The 27,651-nt window shown below is 33.2% G+C and overlaps 1 protein-coding gene across 2 annotated transcripts in view; it reads right to left on the reverse strand.

The window, feature by feature from the left end:
- Positions 1 to 4,410: 4,410 nt before the first annotated feature.
- The window catches only part of Csmd3 (CUB and Sushi multiple domains 3), a 1,591,133-nt gene continuing 1,567,892 nt past the window's right edge, over positions 4,411 to 27,651 (reverse strand). For both annotated transcript variants that reach the window (XM_032915225.1, XM_032915219.1), the window contains 8 exons: positions 26,138 to 26,249; positions 22,731 to 22,910; positions 21,022 to 21,087; positions 16,773 to 16,931; positions 14,813 to 14,925; positions 12,143 to 12,230; positions 10,706 to 10,841; positions 4,411 to 6,374 (listed from right to left, as the gene is read on the reverse strand). In XM_032915225.1, coding sequence (XP_032771116.1) covers positions 6,215 to 6,374; positions 10,706 to 10,841; positions 12,143 to 12,230; positions 14,813 to 14,925; positions 16,773 to 16,931; positions 21,022 to 21,087; positions 22,731 to 22,910; positions 26,138 to 26,249 — 1,014 coding nt within the window. In that variant the 3' untranslated portion in view covers positions 4,411 to 6,214. The remainder of the gene's footprint in view (positions 6,375 to 10,705; positions 10,842 to 12,142; positions 12,231 to 14,812; positions 14,926 to 16,772; positions 16,932 to 21,021; positions 21,088 to 22,730; positions 22,911 to 26,137; positions 26,250 to 27,651) is intronic.

Here is a 27,651-nt window from a genome sequence, read left to right on the forward strand (position 1 = left end):
GACTCCCATTAATGGTCTATTACATGTAGCACATTCTCTCTTCTATAGCTCTGATCTAGTGGAAGAAAGGAGGATGGAAAGTAATTAAAGCAACCAGGAAGAGGGAACAAGAGAAATGTAAAGTTGTTAAAGTCTTTTGAGAGTAGTAGTCTACTACAACTACTCTACTTGAAGAAATAAACTGATAAATCCTAAGTCATTTACAAACATATTTCTGAAGATAAATTTCTCCAGTATTGTGTGTCAAGAGGGAATTTTGTCTGAAAGAACAAGAATATCCTTGTAATGGGAAACCCTAGTCTCCAGATGACCTCCAAGTCAATCAATGGGTAAATCTTGTAATATCAGGCATGACTTTAAGGTTTCTAATTAATAGTGATGGTTCCAATACTATACCTACCTCAGTCTCTGGGCAATTCTTCCTGGCTATTTTCAGGCTATGGGCATCAATGGGATTATTCTTATCAATGCTTACTTCACTTTTATGTTATTTTATTGTGTAAATTAATCTCTACTCATGATTTTCAAGATACCCAAGGGTCATCTTTCTGTATTGGAAAGATTTGTCAACAAAGATGGGGATTCAAAATTATTTTCAAAGCCTTAAAAAAAAATCACAGGATTGAACAATGGGTCAGGGAAAAGCAATGAGTTATTGCCAACAGTTCTTCTCTTTAACAACTAGCATGTACCAATCCTATTCCAAATACAGAGACTACAAACACACAAATATAAATTGATGAAGGCACCATTGTGTTTCTTCTTACTGCTGAATTTTCTCATGTCTAAACTTTAATGGTATTTCAAGCACTCATCAGTAAATTCCTTTGTTAGGAGATTTTTAACTCCACCATCCTCTCTGTTAATCTCCAGTGCAGTCTGTTAAGACATCTAGTGGAGACTACACAATGGTACAAGCCCTTGGTGTCACAAAGGCAGATATTCTTCCTGTATAGCAAATGCTCCTTAATGCCTATACTTTATAAACACAAATTCCTTCTAATGCCCAATAGTTAATAGTCATAGATTTTAAAGATATTCCATTTTGTACTTCTATAGCTTCTGAAAATCAATTTGTTTTGCCATTGAATCGACCGCTGCCCTAGACTGGAATAGACAGAACCACATACAGTATTCCTCCCTTGGTTATTAGAAACAGAATTCATACTTTTGGATAGGACCTAGCTGTATACCAAAATGATGTAACTTTAATGAAATGGCATTTTAACACACAGCTGATCTAATCTGTACCCCTTCCTTAAATGAGACACCAAACCACTAAATAAAACGTGAAAATCACCAGAAGATGATATAAAGTTTTAATGCCCAAGGCCAGATCATCATCTTACTCAGCATTAAATTTAGGATTCACTGTAAGTCTGGAGATAGAGTTAAATATAGGGATGTCATCCAGGCCCTCCCAATGCTCAGTGAGAGAAGTTAGGCCTTTTCATGATTGTCAGGCTAACAAAAATCAGCTTTGATCACCATGGTAGCTGTATAGATAATTTATATATAAAGGTTTAATAAGAAATGATGTATATATCCTCCTTACATGGGCACAAGATCAGAAGGATTTGATAAATTAAAATCCTCTGCTCAAATCTTCACAAGTAACAACGTGCAGAGAAGGAGAGTCTCTGTAGTTCTCAACTACAGGTAAGACACCTATATCCTATCCTACCCTACCTTACCCTACCCTACCCTACCCTATCCTATCCTATCCTACCCTATCCCATCCCCATCCCCATCCCCATCCCCATCTCCATCCCCATCCCCATCCCCATCCCCATCCCCATCCCCATCCCCATTCCCATTCCCTTTCTCATTTCCAAGGCTCAGGAATCATTGCAAAATATAGAGAGGAGATTTTAAGAATCTAAGATTAGAGAAGACTGGAGTAAATAGTCCACATGACAATACTGTTATATTCATGAATTCACAGCCGTTCTTATTGCTCACACAAGACCTGTGTAATATCAACCCATTCAACATTCTAGTGGCGAGTATGAAAAGGTTCTTAAGTCACCCAAATACTTAAAAAGATAGTGACAGTTAATAGCTTTATGGGACCAAGAGTCAGTGTGTATCAAATGTGTCACTCTTGGTTGGCTGAGCATACACCAGTGGATGGCCCAACTCCAGGAATATAATGAAGAACAAAATAAATCAATGCTTTTTATTGTGTTTTATTTTTCACTTCGTTTTTTTTTAACTTTTTACTATTTTTTTAATTTTGGCACTTATTTTATTTTTATAATTTCCTTTTTATTGAAAATAGGTTTTCTCATAAATTATATCTGGTCAGAATTTCCCTCATTCTATTTCCTCCTAGCTCTGTACCTCCTCCTGTCTCTTCTGGATTCAGCACCATTCTGCTTCCTTTTAGCTACAACAGCCAAACAGGGCAAAACAAGAAACAGTAAGAAAACGCAAAAGGCTTCATCATATTGAGGCTGGACGTGGCAAGCAACAAGAGAAAAAAAGTACATAAAGCAACCTAACCCATGCTTAGTTGGAGTAGGGAGATAGAAGTGGATCTAAGAAACAAATGGAATAGTTGAGAATGAACATGATAAAATAATTAGCAAGAAGTTATCAAAATGTGGAAAAGTTTACTCAACCAAAAGATTCTATTAAATACATCTGCTTTACGGTTACCAAAATCTCACAGGCAGTGTAAGCCATATGTTACTGAAGTACAAGAAATATTCTGAAAACTTAATAAAAGACTGTGGCTCAATTGCTGAACTCATGGGATATTCATCAAAACAAAACAGTTTAGCTTATTAACCTAAGGCTGGTGCAGATGGTATAGCTAGTATTTCTATGGTTGCTCTATGGAATCTTGTATTACACATTATCACAGTTCAAAGTCATGGATATTTTCATGAAATTCCACTAATATATCATTTATTTAGGTGATCTATATAATCAGATTTGAACAACCTCAAGCACTACCATTCTTTTTGTTTGTTTTGTTTTGTTTTTGTGTTTGCTTTTTTGTTTGTTTTATAGTAACAACCTGGCAGTATAATGCCTTTCACGGGAAAAAGTCTGTTGCAGAGCCTTAAAGATAGTATAACGTCTACTTGAGAAACAAATTATTATAGTACTTTCTTGGTCCACTTTTCATTCTTACATTGAGTGGTCCATCTCACACCAGAATAAACACCAATCTACTACATTACTCTCTGTGTCTCAGAATTATTTTGACCTAGGTCACATCACAAGGTCTAGGGGGTATAGGGAATCTAGAACAAGATCATAGTAATAAGACCACATCTATTTTTGCAGCTATGCTGATAGATACTAGTTAGTGTGGGTCATATAAAAGTTTAAACAGGAATTTCTTGTTTTATATCTTGCAGTGCAATTTGAATGCAGAAAATGTGGTGCTTTTTATAATACTAATAAACTTATAACACAGAGGGACTTATTAAAGTTGTGAAAGTATCTGGTTTGTGTTCACACTTTCCATTGTTTGTATTCTGAAGAAAGTAATCTAATGTCTGGTGGTCTCTTGTATTCCCCAACAGCTTCTAAATCTTCTATTCAATTACTTCAGAATACTAAACTCATGAAAGTGATGTCAGAGAGGTATTTCTCAAATTTTACAGCATGTATATCTTCTTATATCAATATCCCCTTACCTCTAGTCATCCTAAAAACAAAAAAGAAGTAAATCAATCTTCTTTTTAGCCCCAAATTTGTCTCTCCTCTCTCTCTCCCCCTCCCTCTCTCTCTCTCTCTCTCTCTCTCTCTCTCTCTCTCTCTCTCTCTCTCGTGTGTGTGTGTGTGTGTGTGTGTGTGTGTGTATGCAGATAGTAGTTGATTCTCTTTTTCCCTATATATGTTATCTAGACCAAACACAGAGAGAAGGCTTGGCAGTATCAGTCTCTACCCCCTGTCAGGAACTATTGTTTTTTAACATTGTTTAAATTGGGTTTACTTTAAATTTATAAATATTCAAAGGTTAATACTTTGACAAACAGTGTGTTGTGATTTTCCTTAAAAAAAGTTTAATGCTCAATTTTTGACCTTTTAATCTATATCATGTCCTTTTCTAGACCCCCACTTGTGAATGTATCAAAAAATAAATCTTTCCATTCAGTCATTCCTACTGTCATTACATAGTCAAGGGACTCTGGGCAAGACAGACATATATATATATATATATATATATATATATTTTTTTTCTTAAGCATATAAAAATACAACTAGGCTTTTAAAGGCTATAAAAGACTATCACAGTTGTAAGTAGAATAAAGAGGGAGAAACTACATTTTATTACCTGTTGAAATGTGACATGTAATTGGTACACATTTTTAAAAGCACCAAGTGAAAATGGGCCTGTGCTTTGCTTTTTACAAATAGAACAGCTATAGGTGAATTCGAAAAGAAAACACATTTTACAAAAGCAATTATCCTTTTTTATTTGTTTACATTGCACTGAAAATTTACATCATACTTTTACAAAGTTTTTTTATCATAAAAATATACTTCTTTACAAAAGTGTATGCATTAATATAAGAGGAGTAGCCAGTTGCAGAAGAAACGTCATTTAAACAAGATCTTAAACATATTAACCTTAACATTAGTGAATGAATCATTGTTATTGCAGTCATTTGAATAAACAAGAATAAATAACAGATGGCATAAAATTTAAAACTGCATCCTGTCAGTAGAATACAATGTTGAGAAAATTGTATGAATTTCCAAAACAATGTATCTCAAAGTGTTTTACAAGAAATTCACTAAATGTAGAGATAGCTCAAGCAGTGCTCCCAGGTGCAATGGTTTCTCATAGGCACTCTTGTCTCATGATACAAAAGCGAGAGCCGTCACAGAACAATCCAGATTTGAAATGGACAATAACAGAGAGTTCACAATGAGTATGTGTTTATTCGGTGAAATGAAATATGACAAACAAACAAAAGGAAGACTATGCCCTATTAACTAAAAAGGTCAACACTGCAGCACGATGTAGCTTTCAGTGAGCTAACGACAACACACAAACGTTTGTAAATCAGACAATACAAACACTGGCTGTACCTGATACCTACTTAAAACATAGGGTATAGACAGAACATTCAAAACCTGTCAAAATCGGATGAACACATATATTCAGGAAACAACTTTATATTGGTGATCTGAAAGAACTTCTTGGTTCTTTTAGTCAGGAAGTTAAGGGGTAGATCAGAGTACATTTTACCACTTTGTTCAAAGAAACTAAAAAGTGTCAAATGCAGCAAAATGAAAGATTCAGCTAGAAGGATGTGTAGACATTATAAATTAAATGCAGACATAATAAACTGTTTCTATTAGGTCTTTCAAAACCAAAATAGTGTTTGGTTAAATGATGATAACAAGCTGGTGTGTCAGATAACTGCAAAATAAGCATCTTTACAGATAATTTTTGTGAGTCAAAACCCTTTGTAGATGACAAAGAATATTGAGACAAACGTCTAAAGAGCTTCTCAGAGCTCAATGGCTAAAACTGTATCCTTAATAATAAAGAAATAGGAAAGGTCTCAGAATGACCTTCCCATCTGAAGAAACTTGAAAATGATCCTAAAAAACATAGTATCTTTATTATGAACACAGAATGCCAGATTCGGGTGGGCAATCTTATTTCTTCTGTGGCATCAATTCGCTCATAAATATTTAAAGGTGTGTGCCATTCCCAAAGATCTAGAGAAATAAGGAATTCAATACCTGGGATAAAAAGGATGAACTGTAGATATGTGGTGTGTATGAACTACAGACACGTGGGTGCGATGTAGCTTATGACAGCAAAGAGAAGTCAGTGATCTATTGACTCTGGTAAGTATAGCTCTTATTTTCTACCCTATATCATTTTTTTAACCCAGTCCCTCTAATATAGTTTATAAAGCACAGAAATACTGATAGTGGATGCTCCTCCAATATATGCAAATAAGTTTATGTTTTAGAATAATCTCCTTTTTAAAAAAAGCGAATGAACTGTGAGTGAGCACTCGCAGAGTGCAGCCCGATTTCTGTAAAACTCTCCACGGTAAGCATGAAGACGGAGTCCGATCCAGTTTATGAAAAAAACACTCTTCGCTATCATTCCTCAGGAAAAGGTGACCCAGCAAGTCCTGAAAAGTGTGCTTTGTTTAGCAGTGAACTCAAAGTGCACTGTTCAGTGTGTCGATTTCCAGGATTCTGAAGAAGGCAACGTGTTGCCGTGTTATACCATTGTGCAAACTGTGTTCAAGTTGGGGTCGAATCGAACTGCCTTCCCCTCCACAGACTTGGCATTGGTGTCGTACATGGGATTCTCAAAGGCTGCTTGACCATTGTTATTTTCATGAACAGAACATCCTGTGTACTGAGTTTTGGGGGCAGTCCTGTTAGAAAAATAACATTGATCGAGTCATGTTAGGGTGCTTCTTGAAACAGCAGTCTAAGGTTCAAATAATATATTACATTAGCACTGGTAGGTTATAATGTCACTTAAAAGTGTTAAATAAGAAATTATAAGCCTAATAAATATTTATAAATATCACATAAAATCATATTAAAATAAATAAATGATATTGACTCTCAAATTATCTTGAGAAATAAAAGTTACTGCTTATGTACAATATATAGAAGGATATGTACCTTTTCATTGATATAGATTCACTTATCACTTATTAAGTTTATGTTTATGTTCGGGCATCATTCTCAATATTGAATACATACTACTTTTTAAAGCAAATAAAGTCATGATTCTTGTGAATTTAAATTGAAGTGATAGAGAACAAAGATTATGGGTAAAAAGAACAAGAAGTGTAGATCATGACAATTTGACAATTGTTTTGACTCAAAAGAAAAAGTTAATGTAGAAAGAAATAATCTAGAAATTACTTTAAGAAAGATAATGGCAGAGTCACAGGCAAATGCCTGCACCCAACCATCGAACAGAAGCTGCTGACCCCTGTGGTGGAATTAGGGAAAAACGGGAAGAAGCTGAGTAGGAGGATGACACTATAGGAGGACCAGCAGTCTCAACTAAGCTGGATCCTGAAATATCTCAGAAACTGAGCCACCAGGCAGGCAGCATACGCCAGCTGATAGGAGGCCCCCAACACATATACAGCAGAGGACTGCTGGGTTTGGACTCAATCAAAGAAGATGCACCTAACCCTCAAGAGACTGGAGGCCACAGGGAGTGGGGAGGTGTGGGGTTGGGGGAGACATTCTCATGGAGATGGGGGGAGGAGGTATGGGATGGGAAACAGGCAGAGTATGATCCAGGAGGGGGATAAAATATGGATGGTAAAACTTATTTAAATATATGTATTTATTTAAATATAAATAAATATAAATGTATATTTATACATATCTATTTATATGAAAGAAAGATAATGAGGAATACTGGGAATTAAAAAAAATTTCTGAGGCGTGAAGAATAAAGACTACAATTCTAAAATAACACAGAAATTTGAGCTGTGTAAAGACTAGATAAATGTTTGTCAACCAAAAGTCTAATTTAGTTGCCTTGTAAATGCAAATCTTTAGCTTTGTTGTCAAAGTGTATATATACGAGCTATAAAGTATTAAAAGCTAAAAGAAAAGTTTTGCTGACATTTCTGTCCTGAAAATGTTTCCCAACAATTACAGATAATTAACATTTAAACTTTAGTGTTAGTTAAAAACCAATGGAGTCTAGGCAGGTTGGTGTATGCTACTCATTTATAGTGCCTTCTTAAGTTCTTACCCCTTTCACTAGTGCTTATGTATTATTTCTTTTTCCTAATCATGTTTTATAGTTTTTATTCTCAGTTTCATTTTTATGACAAAGAAGAGATTGGCCTAATTCTTAATGAGGTCTTGCATAAAAATAATCTTGATTCCTTTTCTGATACTTTAATTTTCAACTATCAGTTACATTGACATTTTTGTTACACATTGTATTATATTATTTTACTGTCTTAGTGCATTTTCTTTGTTGTTCTTATTTCAAATATATGTAAATTCAATGGAAATAAATTTTAAAGCACTCTCAGGAATCTTGACTTAAACTCCTACGTGAAGGAAATTTACTGGAAGAATTTACTGTTTGGGCAAGAGAATACTTGACAGCAACTACAACTCCATCTCTATGTTTCCTTGAGCAACTATTCTTACAATAAATACTAGGTAATAAGTTATGGGAATCTCTTTTTTTAAAATTAGGTAATGAATAAAGAAAGAATGGAATCAAGAATGTATACCAGAATTGACTCTTTTTACTATTGATCTACATTTTGAGACGTTTCATTTATCTCAAACTGACTTCAAGTTCTCCATATTCAAGAATGGAATTGAACTTCTGACGTTCCTGCCTCTCTACGTTCCTTGTGTTGGGACTACCAGCATGCAGCACCACATCCTATTTGTGAAATACTGATACTATACCCAGAGTGTCATCATTAATGGGCAAACAGTGAATACTAGGAGCCTTGGACCACAACTTGAGGAAAAAGATTCATCAAGTTTTATAAATCCAAAAATGTTACATTATGAGCATTAATTTACTTGTGTTTCATTAAATTCTAAACACAAGTGCTAAATCTATCAAACTTCTTAAAAGTCATAGGTATAATAAATAGTGAGCTCCAATTTGGTAATTATTACCAAGATTTGGCATGAATATCAAAAGTAAGAGAAAGCAACACAGAAAAAAATTCTTTTGTTTAGATAGTATATTAATAAAATGAAAAGAAAACCCACAGATAAGATAAGATTAAATTCAAATTATTTATTTTAATAAAGGCTTCAAGTCCAGAATAAAGGACTTTCCCCTCTTATCACCAAGAGAAAAAACTTTAGTTGGTTAATAGATTCTAAAGAGCTCAATAGTCAGAAAATAGGAGACCCTGAGTTGCTCCACTCCATTGGTAAATCTACAACATACTTCCTACTTCCTGCTTCTCCGTCTCAGGGAAAATAAGGGAAATGGAGTAGAAAAATTTAAGACCCAGAAGACCAGGATACCTACTGTTTGTGTCTTCTAGACACAACAGGAAATACTACTTCCACGAAATCTCTAATCTAAATTTGGCAAAAACAAGAGCAAATAACGACAGTACCAATTGACAGACTAATACTAACAACAGTCACAAAACCCAGACAATATTGTGGATGCCAAGAAGTGCACGCTAACAGCAGCCTGATATAGCTGTCTCCTGAGAGTATCTACCAGTGCCTGACGAAAACATAAGCAGATGCTTGCAGCCAACCATTGAACTCAGATTGGGATTCCCAATGGAGAAGTTAGAGAAAGGACTGAAGTAGCTGAAGGGGTTTGTAACCCCATAGGAAGAACAACAATATCAACCAACCAGACCCCACCAGTTCTCCCAGGGACTAAACTACCAGCCAAAGAGTACACATGGACGAATGGCTCCTGCAACATATGTAGCAGAAGACTGGTCTTGTTGGACATCAATGGGAGGAGAGGTCCTTGTTCCTGTGAAGGCTTGATGGCCCAATGTGTGGAGGTGCGAGGCAGTGGGTGGGTGGGAGAGGAAAACCCTCATGGATGCAGGGAGTAGGGAGATGGGATTGGAGGTTTGCGGAGGGGAAACAGGGAAAGAGGATAACATTTGAAATGCAAAGAAAGAAAATATTTAATTAAAAATATCCAAGCATGGTAAATGATATCACATGAGCAAAATCTTAAAAATTATTCTGTGTTTAAGAAGGCCAATATTACCCACTCTATGATTGAATTCATATAAAACATTCAGAATAAGAGAAGAGTTGTAGTTCCTTGTATTTGGCTGAAGTTTGAAGTGTGGGAGTTAGGGAATGACTGCTAATGAGTTCACAGTACTCTATTGATGAATATATTCTGAAACTAATGGCAATTACTTTCACAGTGGATCTTCTCTTTGGGGTTGGCTTATACAGTATAAGAAAATTATGTATATTATATTAAAATTATATATAAATGTACATATATACATAATATATTAAAGGACTCTCAATTTTACATGGCACAGACTAACATACGAAAAAAAATATCAGGTTGGAAGAGAATGTACTATAATAGATAAGTGTGTAAAGGTGTAAATGTTCTTACATATATTTAATTGAATAATTTAGTTGTCTGCAAATCTTTACTTGATATGGGATTTTCCCAAATAGTGGAGAATTAAAAATAAAATTCAATCCAATGTCTGAATTTCATAGAATACATATGACTGAACTATTATGTGCTATTATTTAGTTTGTATCACAAACATAAATAACCATTGAATAATCTTCAAACAACTAAAGATGAATGACAGTTTAGAACATGACTATCTGTTAGCCAGAGTCAAATGACTCAGCACTGCCAGTGAACCTGAGCTCTCCTAGTTTTCTCCATAGGTCTAGCAGTAGTTTGTATCTCTACAGTTTAAACCTGAATATAGATTCAATATCTCTAATGTATCAATATGGCTAATATATAAATACCATGTTTGATAAGTTCTGTGCCAAGAAATTTAAAGACAAAATATGCAAGTGTTAGTTTGAATCATGTGCAATGTACCCATATGGCAATGTATACATATGGCAATGAGTGATAGAATGAATCAAACAGGGTTACAATTCAGAACACAGATGTTAAGAACACACAGATGTGGGATTGGTATAACACAATAGAAACAACATGAATAGAAATTTTTTGCAAAGTTTTTTCTGTCACTGAAGATGCACACCTTACCTTTGTTTGTAAAGATAAAACCCAAATCCTGCAAATATAAGTGCAAAAAAAGGCACAAGAATTGCAATGGCCACGGAACTACTATTTGTACCATGAGGCTGATTTGAAGAATTTGACCCTTCTGAAGTATTCAGTCCTAATGGAAATAACACAAATAAGTCATTGAAGTACAATCAACACAAGCTTATATTAGATTTTATACATAAAAAAATTAATTTTCTTCCATTTTCAAGTGAGAAAAATAAGGCTTCCCAAATTTAGGATGGGAACAGAAAATAGAAAACAGTTAATGACTACTTTTACCTAACATTATTGATTCTTTTTATCCATTTGTCTAAAAGTCATAGTGTTTTAACAGTCATTCATGTCTTCTGAATACCCTCTAACCAGTGACATTACTGTGCAAATGTTCAATGCCAGTGAATATTTTATAGATCACATTAAATGATAAATTATGTTTTGTTTAGAGTGTTAATATATTATTTATCTTGTTATTGTGTATTTACTGGCCTAAATGGTATATATATTGATTTTATTTATACTTCAATATTTTATATATTTATAATATATGTTCACATATCCCACTACTTCCTTCTGCTGCCAGCCTAGTTCCCAGCCTCAAGAATTTTGAGAAACAGCTTCATTCCATGAATTTATAAATATTGCCAATATTTTTAAGTAATATCTCATTCTATACTAATTTTCCTGTGACTATGTGTATTTACCTAAAAGTTTAAAGTCATGATTGGTTATGATAAATATGAAATGATAGCCTTTAGAGCAATAATTCATTGTTTATATACTCATACAAGAGTTTAATGCTAGGAGTCACTCTATCTCAGGAATATATACACCAAAGCTATGTGTTTATAAATAAATGATCAGTAAATATTGTGCTCATGTTAACATGATTGCAAATGAAAACTACAAAACCTTGTGCATTATAGCACAGAAAAATTTGTGTGTTTAAGAAAACTAAACTTTCAAAGGGACCCATTCCTCAAAGCTACTTTTCCTTCTAGGCTTTAAAAGTTTTTCATAGTGTCGCTACATCTTCTCAGAAGTAAGAAAATTGCTCCAATGTTCAAACTAAAAAGAGAAGAGAGGAGATAAAACTAATTTACAGTTTAATATTTCCATGTTATCTATATCACTTTTTCTTCTTTGTATTTGCTTGGGGGTAAGACAGCTTATCATATTAATGACAGATATAATGAAAAACCTAGCTTTGTATAGAGTTATTACATAAAAAAGTAATATTTGGAAGAACATAGTTATTCCTTAAATGTGTTAAAATGACTAACTATATAATCCTGACAATGCATAATTCAAGATATTCTAAGTGTGCAAAATGTACAGAATTTTTATGTCTTTTTAGAATGTCTATAGTATCAAAGAACTACTTGAAAATAAAAATAAAAAAATCAAATATATTACCCAGTCTTTGTAGTCCAAATTGCCCATAATCTTTGCCTTTAATAAATCCTTGGAATACATAAGTAGCTCCGTCAGGCTCAGCAGAAACCTGAAAATATTTGAAATTCTGATTAAATATGAAGAATGGCCACATCCTTACTTTTTAATCCTCAATAAATATTCAATGCATACTAAAGTGAATGTTGGCCTTTGAGGTATTTTTTCTATTTGTTCTATGTAATAAGCACTTGAAGCAAATTTTCAACTATAAAAACAAAGGTATAATTTATAATTTTAAATAATATTGGTAAATTGGACATTGCATTATTCTCCCCCACAGTTTTATAAATCTCTTATAGGGTAAGAGTACATTGTTCAAATCATAATACACTTGAAAATTGAATTAGACCGTCGAAAGATGACTCAGCATGCAAGAGCTGCCCTTCCGGAGGACCTGCTTTCGGTTCTCAGCACCCATACTAGGAAGCTCACAACCTCCCGTGCCTCCAACACCATTATTGCATCTCTGTAAGCAGCAGCCTGTATGTGGTGTACATACATATTCTCAGGCATACATGGATACCAGTAAATGAAAGCAAAACATAATTTAGGTACCAAATTATATTAGCCCTTCTTCTACTCCAGAGACACCACAGAAAGAAGATGGTTTTACCCATCACTTTGAGCCATAGCAAGGCTGATGATAGGCTAATATAGTACTCTGATATAAAGATCATATTTCCCATTAGGTTAAATGTAAGAAAATACTTACAAAGGCCATATACAATATTACTTCACTCATAAAAATTTAATCTATATAAGTCTATAGAGACTGAAAATAGATTTTTGGCTGCTTAGGTATGAGTACAGAGGGAAATAAAGACAGCTATAGGCTGTGAGATACCTACTTGAAGTGATGAAATTATTCTAAAGTGAGTTTTCTAGCTGCTTCACCTATCTGGACATATAATCAATCTCACCAATCTATATTCAAAATTCGATTGATTGTAGAGTAGGGTGAAAATGTTGAAATTGAGCTGTTAAAAATGGCCCCTGTCAACAGCACATAGTGGTGAACACCTATAACCCCAACTTGCGAGGCTGAGAAATGGTAAGTGTGAGGAAATGTTAAAGCAAGTAACAACAGAAACATCATCACACATCAGTATATGTGAGAGCATTGTAGAGTGTCCTGATCTTTGAAATCCTTGGCTTCCAGGTAGTAACTGCTCCTTCAGCCCCCAGACTCAGAATAGAGCAGAAGGTTGACCTCAGACAGACATCCCTCACCTACCTCCCACCATGAGGAGGAATTTTCTTGTAACCTGGGTTGTATTGGTTTTTCTTGATGTTATTTATAAGCTGTCTACCATCTGTGTTTTATGTGTTAATACTCATAGTCATGTTTTAACAGATTCAAATATGTCATGGCCTTTCACTGCATACATAAAATAGGAAATGATGCAGGTTACTTACTCAGTGATTAACAGGTAACATGAATTTATTTCTAAACTTGAATAACTCACAAAAAGTGACATAGCTCATGGCTGCTGTAATTAAAGTTACTTTGAAAAGTATTATATATTTACCATAAAAAAGTACCCCAAACTAACTACGGGAATCTGACATTTCTAAGCACAAGGTTCAGCCAATCAATAGACTTTGTACTCTGCTGATGACCACAGTTAAAAATCAAAATCAAACCCTGATAATCTTAATAAATGAATGTTCTTCATTTTAGTGTAATTCAACAACCTAAGTAAAATGAAGATTTATGACTTCCCAATTCTGCAAATGTAGAGAGTACAAATACAACAAAACCTAAAAACTGGGTGGACTGTTATTTTTCCTTAGAAACAACTTTTTGAACATTACCAAGGGGAATCTTTTGTCATAAACATATATATATATATATATATATATATATATACACATATATATATGCCACTTTAAAATATGATCTAAGCTCACATATTTGTCCTTTACAAAAACTCAATGACCTAAATGTAGGGATTAGACCTATTGATGTCAATAATATGGGCAGACACCTCCACTGATATCATTTATCAATGAGAGAATCTACAGTGAAGATGTAGTAGCTGTCTTTCCAAAGGAAACATCTCATATAAATCCTCTTTAGAGAATATTTTGTGAAATATTCTAAATCCATACTTTAATTAACGAACATGTTTAAACTTAAATTTTTGATCCAGCTTTAAATGTTTTGCATATGCCTTAAAAATTGGGCCCTGTCAAAATGGAAACGCACACAAACAAAATGATTGAAAGAAGGAAATTCATTATAAGTCACAGGTTTATCTTGGACTATGAGTTTTCTGCTTCATAAGTGGTAAGATTGTAATTGTAATACACTTGACTTTAAATTTTTCTTTAGCCACATTTTTACCACCATTGATAATAAAAATATATTTGATGAAGTGAAAATCATGACATACAACCAAGGACATACAACACAAATATTTATATGACTATTCATAACACAGAAGTAATAAAACTGTAAAAAAATGTAATAAATGCTGAGCTTACTTTAAATTGATAATATTATACATGGGATTATATGAATAAATACATATCCACATGAGCTAAATTGAGAAAAAAGTCTCCTTTTTTGGAAAAAAGAAATCTGTAAATTTGCCCTTAAGATCAGCAGTATGCTTTTAAGAAACTTACAAATCCATCCATGGCCCAATTTTCTTCCTTCATTTTCTTTACAGAAGCATTTGCTGGTACTTTAATAAGATATATATGTAACATTAGGCGAGCTTCCTGGCTTTTGTAGACCCCTGCAAAATACAAGGCATCTATTTAATTTTGTAAATAGTTATAACTTATTTTGTTATCGACAACTTATTAGATATATTATGAAATGCAGAGAAATCAGGCAAATATGAAGCGAATGGTGACTGCACACATAGAGCATACAACTGCACTATGTACCTGTTTCTCGGCTGAAATGACAAATTAAAGCTTCTCTGAATTTTTAACTTCCCTAAGTGCTAGTACTGACTAAGTGACTTCTTCTTGTAGTCAGGCCTGCAAACTAAAAGATACAAACCAGTATTTTAAATTCTTGATATATTCTATAACAATGAATTAGAAGCTAATTCTGTATCTTGGGTATTGCTAGAATCACCAAAATAATTATATGCGGTTTCTATGCTCAAATTTTTTCAATAGAGTAGAAATTGCTAATATGATACACAAGTAAGCAAAATATGATGAAATGTGATAAAGTTTAGGCTGGAATAGAAGAGTTTTTTTTCTCTGGGTCTATCAGAAAATATCTATTTAGTAAAAGAGGATGTGTTATCTTAAAACTTGAGAATTTAGCTCAAGATGGCAAACTTGGGAATGACATAAATACAACTAGCAAAAAGACCTATAATTCATCCTTTTACTGGATACTGTGAGAGCTAGAATAGGCTAGAGTGTAGACACAGTTAAAGCATGGTAAGTCAGGAAGTGAGCAATCATTTTATGACTGACTACTGATTAAAAGTTTACTCCTGTTGACTTGCCTACTGTTTTACTTAATAGTAATGGACCCTAAGAATGTACTGGGAAAGTCAAGGTAAGGAAATATAAAACTTGTTAAAGTAGGTTACAATCAATTAAAAAAACATAAAGATACTAACATTTAATAGTTGTGGTAAATGGTTATACTTGTCCTATATATGACACTGAGTAAAGGCTAATGGAATTATTATAAACTTTCATGCATGTTTTTAAATTTACCTGAATTTATTTGGATAATTTACTAAGAAAAAGATATATAAAATATATTTTTTGCTGACTTGGAAAAAGCAAAACTGTTATTTACATATGGTAACTCAATTAATCATTAATTAAATGTAAATACATCTCTCATTCAAATTAAGATTTTTCTAATTTATTCCATATTTAAAAAGTGTAATGTATACTAAATTCTGATAAATGTACTTTATGAGATGGTACAATATAGAATAATAAGCAGTGTTTCTTGTAATTTTTCAAATGTAACAACTTTATTTTACTTACACCACAAGTTAATTTAATAGAACTAATTGCACAAGAATGCTGTGTACTAAAAGAAATTACAATATATATCTCTTACTTACAATATCATAAATCCGTTTCAACAAATGAGAGTACTAGTCCAGAACAGGATCTGTAATTCTACATAAGAAGTCTTACACATGGACAGACCCATGGCTCCAGCTGCATATGTAGCAGAGGATGGCCTTATTGGGCATCAGTGGGAGGAGAAGCCCTTGCTCCTGACAAGACTGGATGCCCCAGTGTAGGGAACTGTCAGGTCGGGAAGGAGGGAAGGTGAGGGTGAGGGAGGGGGAACATCCTCATAGAAAAGGGAGGAGATAGAGGGTTTATGGGCAGGAAACTGGGAAAGGGAATGACATTTGAAATGTAAATTTAAAAATCCAACGGGGGGGGGCTTAAAGTCACTTAACTTCCCAATTTCAGGTTTATATGTATATAGCAGTATCCACTCACCAATCCAAAACTTCAAAAGCTTGCTCATCAATAAATTATAACTTCCCTTAAAATTGAATATAAGAAATATCTCACAGTAGTAGTCCATGATCAAGTGATGGCCAGGATGCTTAATTTATGTTAGATTTTACTCTGATACCTGAAAGCAGCAACTCCATGTCACTGTTGCTCAGCGTAGCGTTGACTCTGCCAGTAGAGGCATTGAAGCTAGTGACAGTCAAGGTCATAGGCTGCTTCCTGCCTTTGAAATTGTAAGAGCCTTTCCATATATAATTCTGGGCAAACACGTCATCAGGAACTGTGAACAGATTCAATAAATGACACCTTTTAATTTCACAGTACCCTCTAAATATGATCATCCATATTGGATTGAGTACTTTACTCTGTGGAAAACGTTATCTATCTCTAAACATACGTCATCTTCAATGAATAGAATTTAACATATTCTTCATTTGGTTATAAAGGTCTAAGAAACAAATCACAATTTTAAAGCCTAAGATTTTTCAATAATCATCAAGAGAAAAGCAAGACTCCTAACAAGATATGAGGCTTTTAGCTAGAATTGGGGAAACACATGCTTTACTTATATTTTCTCCCTTCTAACATATTTTTCTTCTTTCAAAATGAAAACGAGATGATTTTGGTGAGCCTTCAAACCCATGCGTATGTCTCCAGAGGTCTTTCTTTTTCCTCGTGTCCTAGACAGATTCAATGGGGAAAGTGGAAACCTGTCCTGCTCTTTCAAGTAGCCCTGGAGGCAGCCTGGAGATAATGGCTCTTTGTCCCTTTTACAGAATGCTGAGTTTAGTGATTCCAAAAATAGAAGAGCAGGGCTTTGCTTTATTGACAGCTTTGAGGTTTACATGTATTTTTAGGAATAAAAGAATAGTCATTGGCATTGCCCCATTCTTATGGGACAGAACAAACTGTGGTAGAATATAGTACAAGTTACATGCAAGTAGACCCTAGAGTTATGCTACTTGTATCTACGGCCCTTTTCTATATTGATAAACCCTATCATTTTGAATAAATTTCTTAGTTCTTAACCTTGATTCCTTCATGATTGATTGAGATTAATATATGTGACTAAGAATCTTAAATAAGTAATGCAAAATGTTTAGCTAATGTTACTTATTGTTTTAGTTGTGACTGAGATAAAATGGGGAGACTGGTTCAGATAAAATAGCTCACCACATAATTGCACTGTGGGGTGGTACACGACCATGTATTTCCCATCATGAATTATCTATAGCTTTTCTCTTAAACCTTTGACAAACTATCCATCTACTTACACTGTGTCCCTATATTTCAAGGCATCCTGTTACATATTCAATCATCTTTTATGAAATATTATAAGAAAGACATATTTGATTTGATAGCTTTTATATAACAAAAGTGTACCTATGAACTGTATGAAGGAGTGATCAGCAAAATTCCTCTGCCTTAGAAAGCTCATTTGCATAAGGCAACAGATTGAAAAGATTGGAAGAGCAAAAGGATGACCTATAAGGTTGTTTCTGGTAAGTGGTTGAAAAACAGTAATTGCTATTTTTCACATTGCTTATTTCTCTGGGACTTAATTGTAATGATTTCTGTCTCCCTCCATACCTTTAATAAAATATAAACTTATTTAGTGATTTTGTTTCATGAATCTTAGATAAATTAGAACTTCTAGTTAATATATAAATGAAAAATATTTTGGGAAAATATTAGTAAGTTCTTAGAAAAGGTGTGTAGTAGCCATTCCAGAAATATCAGTTGTATCAAGATGAATAATCACTGTGAAATAAAACATTAAATAATTTGTAGTAATGACATTTCACTTGGTAGCACTGTTTCCTTAACTGCAGATGCCACATTTCCAATGAACATAAACAGAACATAGTAGAATGCACCATGAGACTCATCTGCTGAGTTCAACATGGCACCAACATTCTTTTCTTTTTCCATTCATGTAAATCAGTTGAAGAAAGAACCTCAGAGTGGTTTCTCCCTTATTCTTGCTTGTGAGGCGATAACACCTTTTCTTCCTTTTAGGCTTTCTCAAAATAAAAAAAATAAGTAGTTATTTGAGAGTCCTTTGAAAATTCTTAAATGTCATACCACTAAGACTGGTGAACATCAATTGAAAACTAAAAGGAGTAAGTAGTCACCATTATTCTTAGTGAGTTTATTTGGAAGAGTATAATTTAAATATAATGTTTCTCATTTCCCTTTCTTCCCTTCAAACCATCCCACATACACTTGCACACTCTTCTCTAAATTCATGGCCTTTATTATTTAGAGATTGTATACAATCATTGTATACATCAATATATTTGTATATACATATATATTTCTAAATATAATCAGTTACATGCATATAATGCTACTTTATACATGTGTTCAGGGATGAGCATTTGGCACTGAACAACCAATTTGTATATTTTCTGTAGAAGACTAGAACAAGTGTTAACAAATGTTACAGGGAATGTGGGGGGAAAGAAAACCCACATATATTGTTGGGGATGACTGCACAATGATGCAGCCCCTATAGAAATCAGTGTGGAGAATTCTGAAAGATCTAAAAATAAATCTGCCCTATGATCCAGCTATACTACTCCTTGACATATGTCCAAAGAGTTCAGTATCCTACTAAACAGACTTGCTCAGCTATGTTAATTGCTGTCTTGTTCACAATAGCTATGGAATGGAAATAACCTAAATGTCCTATAATAAACTAGTAGACAATGAAAATGTTTTGTATTTGTTTACCACCCTTTTATTAAAGGTATATATTAATTTAAACTTTTGTACCCAGGCTTCATAACATTATTGTCCAACCATGGCTTTGACTTGATTCTATCGGTAATTTTTCATTTTTGTGATACTATTTACTATCTCATTTATGCCTATGAAAATAATACAGCTTAGCATATTAATCTAAATTTTTGTATATTTTACTAAATTTGAAGTTTTTTTCTTTTTAATAGGTTGAGAATATTTTTCAGATGATGAATTGGTACTGAATTATATTAAATATTTATTTCACAAATGGTATAATGATAATAAATTTTGCTTATGATTCATTAATGTTAAAGGATATGTAAAAGAAAATATCCCAATGCTAAATATGACTTGAAACTGTTGTGGTTTTACCATAATGTTGGGTTTGATTCACTAGCATTTCAAATCCAAATTCCATCTATATTCCCAAGTCCAATGGGTTCAATATTCTTCATCAAATAATGCCTTTGTTTATACTTTTAATTATATGTGAGCAGTACAGTGTTAGAATAACTTTTTTTGAGACTTGGATGAGTGACATATTCTTTGAAAATTTGGCAGTCCTCATCAGCAGAGCAATATGGGCTTGGTATCTCTTTGAAAATATTATAAACATAACATAGGTAATGATTATTAAGCTATGTCAATGTCATCTATTAAAATTAAGATATAATTTTATTATAATTTCTAAATATAGAAAAATAAATATTGGCAGTTGTTGATATTTTCCCAAATTTTAAATGTATTTAACCTGTTCTCTGTCATATTTGTATTTTTCCTGAAAAAAATCTTTCAAAAATACTTCTTTATTTGTTAGAAAATTTTTTGTTTTGTCATCTACAATTTTATCTTTGTATTTATTTTTACGGTTGTGTTATAACCGTTACAGGTTTTTAACAGAGATGCAATATAAACTCTGGGGATTTCTTCTCTTCTAGTATAACTATTTGAGTCTATATATAGCCATTAGAACATTTCTTTGGTTTAAGTTCCCAAGTTGGACTGAAGATAAAAATGTATTTAACAAAAATATAATCCTTAATGATGTAAAAGTTATAGTTAGGACAAATAGAGCCCCTTAATTTACACAGTGTACTCTATGATTTATTCTGATAAGTATCAAATATAGTAAATAAATTTAGGATGAGAATTACATCAAGGTTATAGAAATTTTATTAATGTCTAGACCATGTAGTTAAAAGTGAATTTTTAAATCAAATGATTCAAATAAATTGTACAATTTCTAAAAGTTAGCAATCTTATCTTCTAACAAATATGTTGAACAAATGCCTCTGTATAGGTGTATATCTTTTAATTTAAGTCTTGCCTTCTACTTTAATTTTCTATATAAAAATCATTGCCATCGTTAATTAAAAGACTTTAAAACAAAAATCTATAGATAAATGAAAAAGTCATAATTTTTACAAAAATAACTATCTAATAATTTTGAAATATATTAAAATATTTCATGCAATAAGTTAACATCATGTTATTTAAAAATCATAACTAACATAGTAAGACATACTTTTGCAACATAAACTTTATTATTTTAATAAGTAGATAAGGAGAAAACTGTAGATCAATTTGAGAGATAATAACATCTGGAATAACCAATTACTTACCACTTAGCTTTGGACTAGGTGTTCCTAATGCAGGTCGAGGGTCTTTCACTAATATTTTGGAACCAGCTGTGGGAACAAAACAGCATTTCCAAAAGTCAACATATTACACATAGTCAACATACTACACATAGTCAACATACTACACATAGTCAACATACATACATAGTAAATATGCTACACATAGTCAACACACTACACATAGTCTGTATATTGTATTCACCAACGTCTGAAATATTACTTAATTTCCTTGAAAATTCTTTGTTCATTCAATGCCAATCAAAGTGTCTCCTAATTAACAGCTTTAGTAATTATTTCCATCACAGTCCTTTGGGGCAAGAACTTTTATTTAATTCTCACAGGCAATTCATCTTTGATTAAAGAAAGAAGCTAAAATGAAACCATTTATGGCATCATGGACACTGAGGATTTTGTTTCTTGTCATATAGATGGACAGAAGAGTAGAAGTAAAGATTAGCAGCACACAGAGTAAAGAAAAGGACTTTCTTATGCAGTGGGTATTTTAAGGAGGGAGGAAAAAACCCACAGGATTTCACTCTGGCTAAGGAGGGAATAAAAATAGTTTAAAACAGTAATAAAATGTGGACATACTGTAAGCCATCAAACACAAGATAGTCTGAGAGGAAAGTTCAACAGACGTAAAGAAAATGCTGCTGCTGACATAATATGTATGGAAAATACCCTTTACTGGATCATATGGGAAGTGTGTATGTTTCTCTAGTAAATTCAGTATATCAAGATTAATTAAGATTTTTCCTGGTAAAACAGCAACCAGTGTAGACTTTATCTAGATCTATCTAAATGATCATGCTACATTGACTCAGTTCAAAATTGTGTAAATTAGAGCTGTTACTTATAACCTCTAACCCAAACTCTGTGAAATTTGTATGGACTGTGAGAGACAGCTATGAAATAAGATATATTGAAACATCACCTACCACATTGGATCAAATAATATCCTTTAGAAAACACACTAGGTTGGGGATTTAGCTCAGTGGTAGAGCGCTTGCCTAGGAAGCGCAAGGCCCTGGGTTCGATCCCCAGCTCGAAAAAAACAAAAAAAAAAAAAAAAAAAAAACCCACACTACATTATAATAAGACCTTTTTGGAAGTAAATTATTACTGTAATTAACTGCTGATATCACGATAACATACTTAATTTCAATGAAGTCATATACAGAAAAAGTTTCCTCATAAGAAAATGCTATGAGCATGCAAAGAAAAATACCACATAGGAAGATGAAGCAGAATTCACTGGGAGATTATGAGGAAAAAAATGCCAGTGATTGCTCAGATAAAACATAGGGTAGGAAAATGCTCTGTCCCTGGGAGTGGTAGAATATAACAAGACCTGTTCACTCTTTTATTTTGGACTTTTGTATTTAACACATATGGAAGAATAAACCTGTATCTTGTAAAGTCACCCACGTGTAGATAATTTGTTATGACAAACAGAAAACAAATAAACTAATAAACCCATTTTAGAAAGAGAATGTAAAGAGAACAGAAAGATAAATGGAATCAAGTTAGCATGGGAAAGATGGCATAGAATGATCGGAGTGTCCATTGTTCTGGAATCAATAATGCCTACATAGCTTCAAATTTTGGATTTGGTCAACAAATACACTTTGTTCCTAAAAAATATAAACAGCACTTCCTAATATGTTAAAGCATCTGTAAAGAAATATTACCTTCACAGACAGGAACTTTTCCAGTCCAGGTGTTATCAGATCTGCATACTCTATGTTCAGTTCCCCCTGCTAAGAAGAATCCAGGTTGACAGGTATAGATGAGTGTGTACCCATGGGAGGGCAGGTCCATTCCTACTACATTTGCGTGAGCAGGACTTTCTGGCTGCTTACAACTGTGAGCTATATTAAGAACAGAGAAAAAAAGTTAATGTTTTTGAGATGCATGACTAGAATTTTGAGGCAATAGTCAAAATACACACTCATCCTAACTCCAATTTTATTGTTTAAGTGCAACTTTCAAAAGCTAATTTAATGAACCAATGAAAATATGTCAAAGTGAATATACACTATATTATTTTTATATCCTGAGATTTCTTAAGGAAATGTGTGAGTAATACCAGGAGATGTTAAAAGAAAAAAGAGGAGAATAGAAAGGAAAGAAAGAAAAAGGAAGGAAGTAAGGAAGAAAGACAGAAATAAAAAAACTGACTTTGACAATTTATCCTTCTAAATGAATATTGAAGCACAATTCTGGAGAGTCACAAAGAATAGTAATGTTTTAAAAAATTCTAACACTCTGAAGTAAGAATTTTTACATGCTTATATTTTCTATATAATTTCTAAAAAAGTATATTCAACATATAAATATATATTTATTTTAAATGAAAACATTTTTGAAGCTAAATCCAACTAGGGATGATTCATTATATGGTCAGATATTAATGATAAATTATATAGAAATATATTTTAATATTTTTAGCATCTGAAATTTTTGGCTATATTTTGGTCTATGTGCTAGAAGAATAATTTCATTCTTCTAATCTGGGGTTGCTTTTTTCATTTAATAAACAGTATTCTTCCACTTATTTCCTCATAGAGATTCAATATGAATAACAATTAATTCAGTCGGTCAGTTCAATTTATACCATACACTAAACACAGTGCTAAATTGTTTATACTTAAGTCAATTATTAATACAAAATTTAATTCATTTAATTTTGTGTAGCATATGGTCTGCTTCAACTGACTTTGCTTTCAGTTATATGTATGGAACCTAGGACCTCATATATGCTAGACAAACTCCCTACTGTATGGCTATATTATCATCCCTTTACAAATTCTCATTTTGATACGAGGGTTCAGTTGTCAATGCTGGCTTTGAACATGTGATGCTCATGCCACAGCTTTTTGAAGAGCTCACATTATATGCTTGTGTCACAGTGTCCAGCTCTGCATCCTTAAGCTTCACATAATATACACAGACCATTCTTATTACTAAGCAGTAACTGGAGATGGTAAGCTGGACTTAAATAGCCAAATAATTACTGTAGCTCACCAAAGAACACCAATTTATTGTAACTGGGTACAGTTGCAATATCCAAAACTGTCCCAAAATACATATTCTGAGGTAGAAATGCAACTTTTATTTGCCATATGTAATTGTTGTCTCAGAGACTTACTGCTGAATAAATTCACCATTTCTAGTTTGTTCTATCCACTGGCTAGATTGGTCAACTCAACTGTTCTGGCTTAAAATTCCTTTCCAAGCTGACTGATTCAAACTGTTTTCTCTCAGCTTCTGATTGAATTGCTTTACCTGGCCTAAAACTAACTCTGGTAATCTGTTCTAATCTTCTGGGTCCATATATTTTGGTTCCTTATTTCTTTACCTGCAATCTGTCTCTGTAAAACTGCCTCTTCTCTCCCTCTCTCTACCATGCTCTTTTAAAATCTCTCTTACCTACCTGTTCTCATGTAAGTTGGGCATCTCTTATCTCTGACTCATTCTATCAACTCTCTTTCTGATTGGCCTCTTTGCCCCTCAATTAAACATCACTCTCAAGCATGGCTATTTACTTCAATAAACTGACTTTTTCTCCATTGTTAAAAATAAAGGATGAGTCTTTATTCCAGCCAGATCATATATACCTAGAAGTATAGAAAATATTTTTTTTTAATCTAGTAACCTGTGTACTCTGGCTGGAATATAAACATGGCAGTAGTAAACACCTTTAATCCTGAACAGTGGAAGTAAGTTTAGTGTGTAGAGGGAAGCAGCTATGTTGAAAAGTTATAACGAATTGGAGGGCAGCTGAGTAAGGGGAGTTTCTTTGCATTGGGAGCCAGTTCTGTTCAGTCAGTTTGGTTCAATGCAGTGGAATTGTATCAGTGACTTGGGAGTCAATGGTGTGAGTGTAGTGCAGTTGAGCTGAGTTCATTCATGAGTGCAGTTCAGTGCAGGTGAGCAGAGGCAGTAGAAGCCACAGAGTAAGAAGGAACCATAAAAATAGAACATATTGCTAGGTTAGTTAGAGGCCAAGCAGTACAGTTTATACAGCAGCTAAGAAAATCCAGATTGAATCAGTCAGCTTGGAGAGGAATTTAAGCCGGAACAGCTGAGTTGAACCAGGCAGCCAGAGTTCACATAGAACTAGAAAGAATGAGCAAGCATTTCTAAGCCTCTGAGATGACAATCACATGGAGTGAACAAATGCTGCATTTCCATAGAAAGCCTTTGGATGAGATCCATTGCCAAAGCAGCCATGTTGCTGGACTCAAACTCCTATGCTGAGGCTACACTGAGAAACTCTCTTATGAAGAATTTTGCCATAATTAGATATAAACCACTCAATAAAGTCATGATTCATGTTCTATATAATCAATTAATTCAGAGAGGATCCCCCTTTTTATTGTGAGTTCCTGCCAAAGTTTAAGGAAATCCACAGTATGTTTGCATTAAACCTAACTTTATAAATTTAAACATTACTATTGAGTGCTGATATTTTCATATATTTTACAATTTTATTGTTGTTATTCTTTGCAAGAGATTTAGAATTTAAAACATGGGAAAGAAAAGAGAATATTAGGGGAAATGAAGTACAGGTGTCAGAATGGTTTAATTTATTTCAAATTGTACATGCAAATGTCATTTACTGACATTAAAACTGGTTAGATGGTTCTGAAAAGTTCTTTCCTTTCATTCATTTTATCATTCTAGTTGCCTCATATTCTCTGAAAACCTTTTCATGTGTGATTAAAAGTCATTATGATTCACTATTTTATAGCATCTTTGATTCCATAGTATTTCAATTTTGAGTGCAGGCCCAGGAAACAAGAAAGTAAGCATCACTTAAAACACCACATGAACAAGCTCACACCACTATAAGAACTTTCGCAAAAGAACAAAATTGTACTCCCTAAGTTCTGGTCTCTTTGGAATCACTGCTTTCCAATGATCATGGGATTTTTATACAGGACTAAAACTATAAAAATAAAATATGTTTTGCACTAGTCTCAAACAATTATATATATCCTATACAGATACAAACTAGTTTCCATTGTTGGAAGAAAAATGTGTGAATGAACTCAGATCCATGATACATGCCATAAAATTGTACAATCCTTACGTATGCACTCAGGTTGAATTCCACTCCATGTCAGGTCAGCAAGGCAAGTTCTTGTTGTAGATCCTTGAAGCAGGTGTCCCTTTTTGCAGTGGAACTGAACAACACTTCCTACCTATAGCAAATGACATAAAAGTCAAACTGTAATTTAAAAACTAGCACTAAATATTAAAAGTCTGTGAATAAAAAATATTTTCAGAAGAAACCTGGAAGACAGAATTTAAAAAGACGAGTGAGCATTTGTGAATTTTCAACATAGATCATGAGCTCCACAAAACCTGGGCATTGTAAAGGACAGACTGTAATTTGAGCACTGACGAGGTTAATGAGAGCTGAGGGCAATCTTTATCACACTTGGAGTTCAACGTCAGCCTAGAATACATAAGACCTTTTTCTGAAAACAAAACTGATAAAAACATGATGAAAAGCTTACAGAAGTAAGAACATCATCTGTTACATGGCATGGTGGAGAATACACTTAATTGATTGCTGTGGATCACTCAAATAGGAAGAAACAACATCAAGGAAAGGCTTATAAACAGGAAGCAGTAGAAGAACTGATTGGAGAATCATTTGTGAAGAGAATTATTTCTCAAGTGTCTCAGAGGGCAAGGGGATGAGTAATAAAGAGCTTTAATTCTAGTTATGAGTTGGCACTATCTTTTAGATTTTAGTGTAAACATACTAAATTCCTCTGTGGCAGTGAAACTAGGAAACAAGTCATTAACTCATAATATATTGCAACAAAAATTATTAAGATTTATCAAAGGATTAGTAGTGGATGACCAGACAAGTGGTACTTAACTGTTGGTCTCTTTGGATTCCCTTAAAAATATCCTGAGAGAACTCAGTGGTTTAGAAATTATCACTTAGGCCTTGCTTTCTCCTATCTATTACTACTCTCAACATTAGTCCTGAAATTCTTGGTTCAAGGAATGAATAATAATAAAAGTATTTTAACTGAAATATATGTATATGTTTTATAACTTATATTAGCATACTCATTATTTCAGGTACTAAAGTATAACTCAATATGTTTTTCTCAATCAATATGCAAAGATATTAATTTCAATTGTAAACTGGACATCAACATCATTATTTGATAGGATATCTTGAAATTAAATATCTAAAGAGTCAAATTGAAAATATTCCATAGCTATAATTACTTTATGAAATGAACACTGAATCCAAATAATGTATCTTCCTATGCCCAGAGTTACAGTTAATGAAAAATGTGTTCATGGCTCTTAATCCATAACTGATCTCAACGATTTATCAATCATTTTGACATCTATTCTTTCCCAGCCTCCTGGCCACTATTGAAAATTAATTTATTCTGATTTGTAAGTTTCTGAAAAAATTACATTGGACAAGGCTATTTTCAGATGATTATCTGTATCAACAGGTGACATACTCTAAGTTTTAATAATAAAATCTATATCCCCAAATCTACTTCATAATCCTACATATGCAAAATAGTGAAATTCAAGACTACAGAAATTAAAATATATTGGCTT

This window comes from Rattus rattus, chromosome 1, assembly GCF_011064425.1.
Source record: "Rattus rattus isolate New Zealand chromosome 1, Rrattus_CSIRO_v1, whole genome shotgun sequence".
Classification (NCBI taxonomy): Eukaryota; Metazoa; Chordata; class Mammalia; order Rodentia; family Muridae; genus Rattus; species Rattus rattus.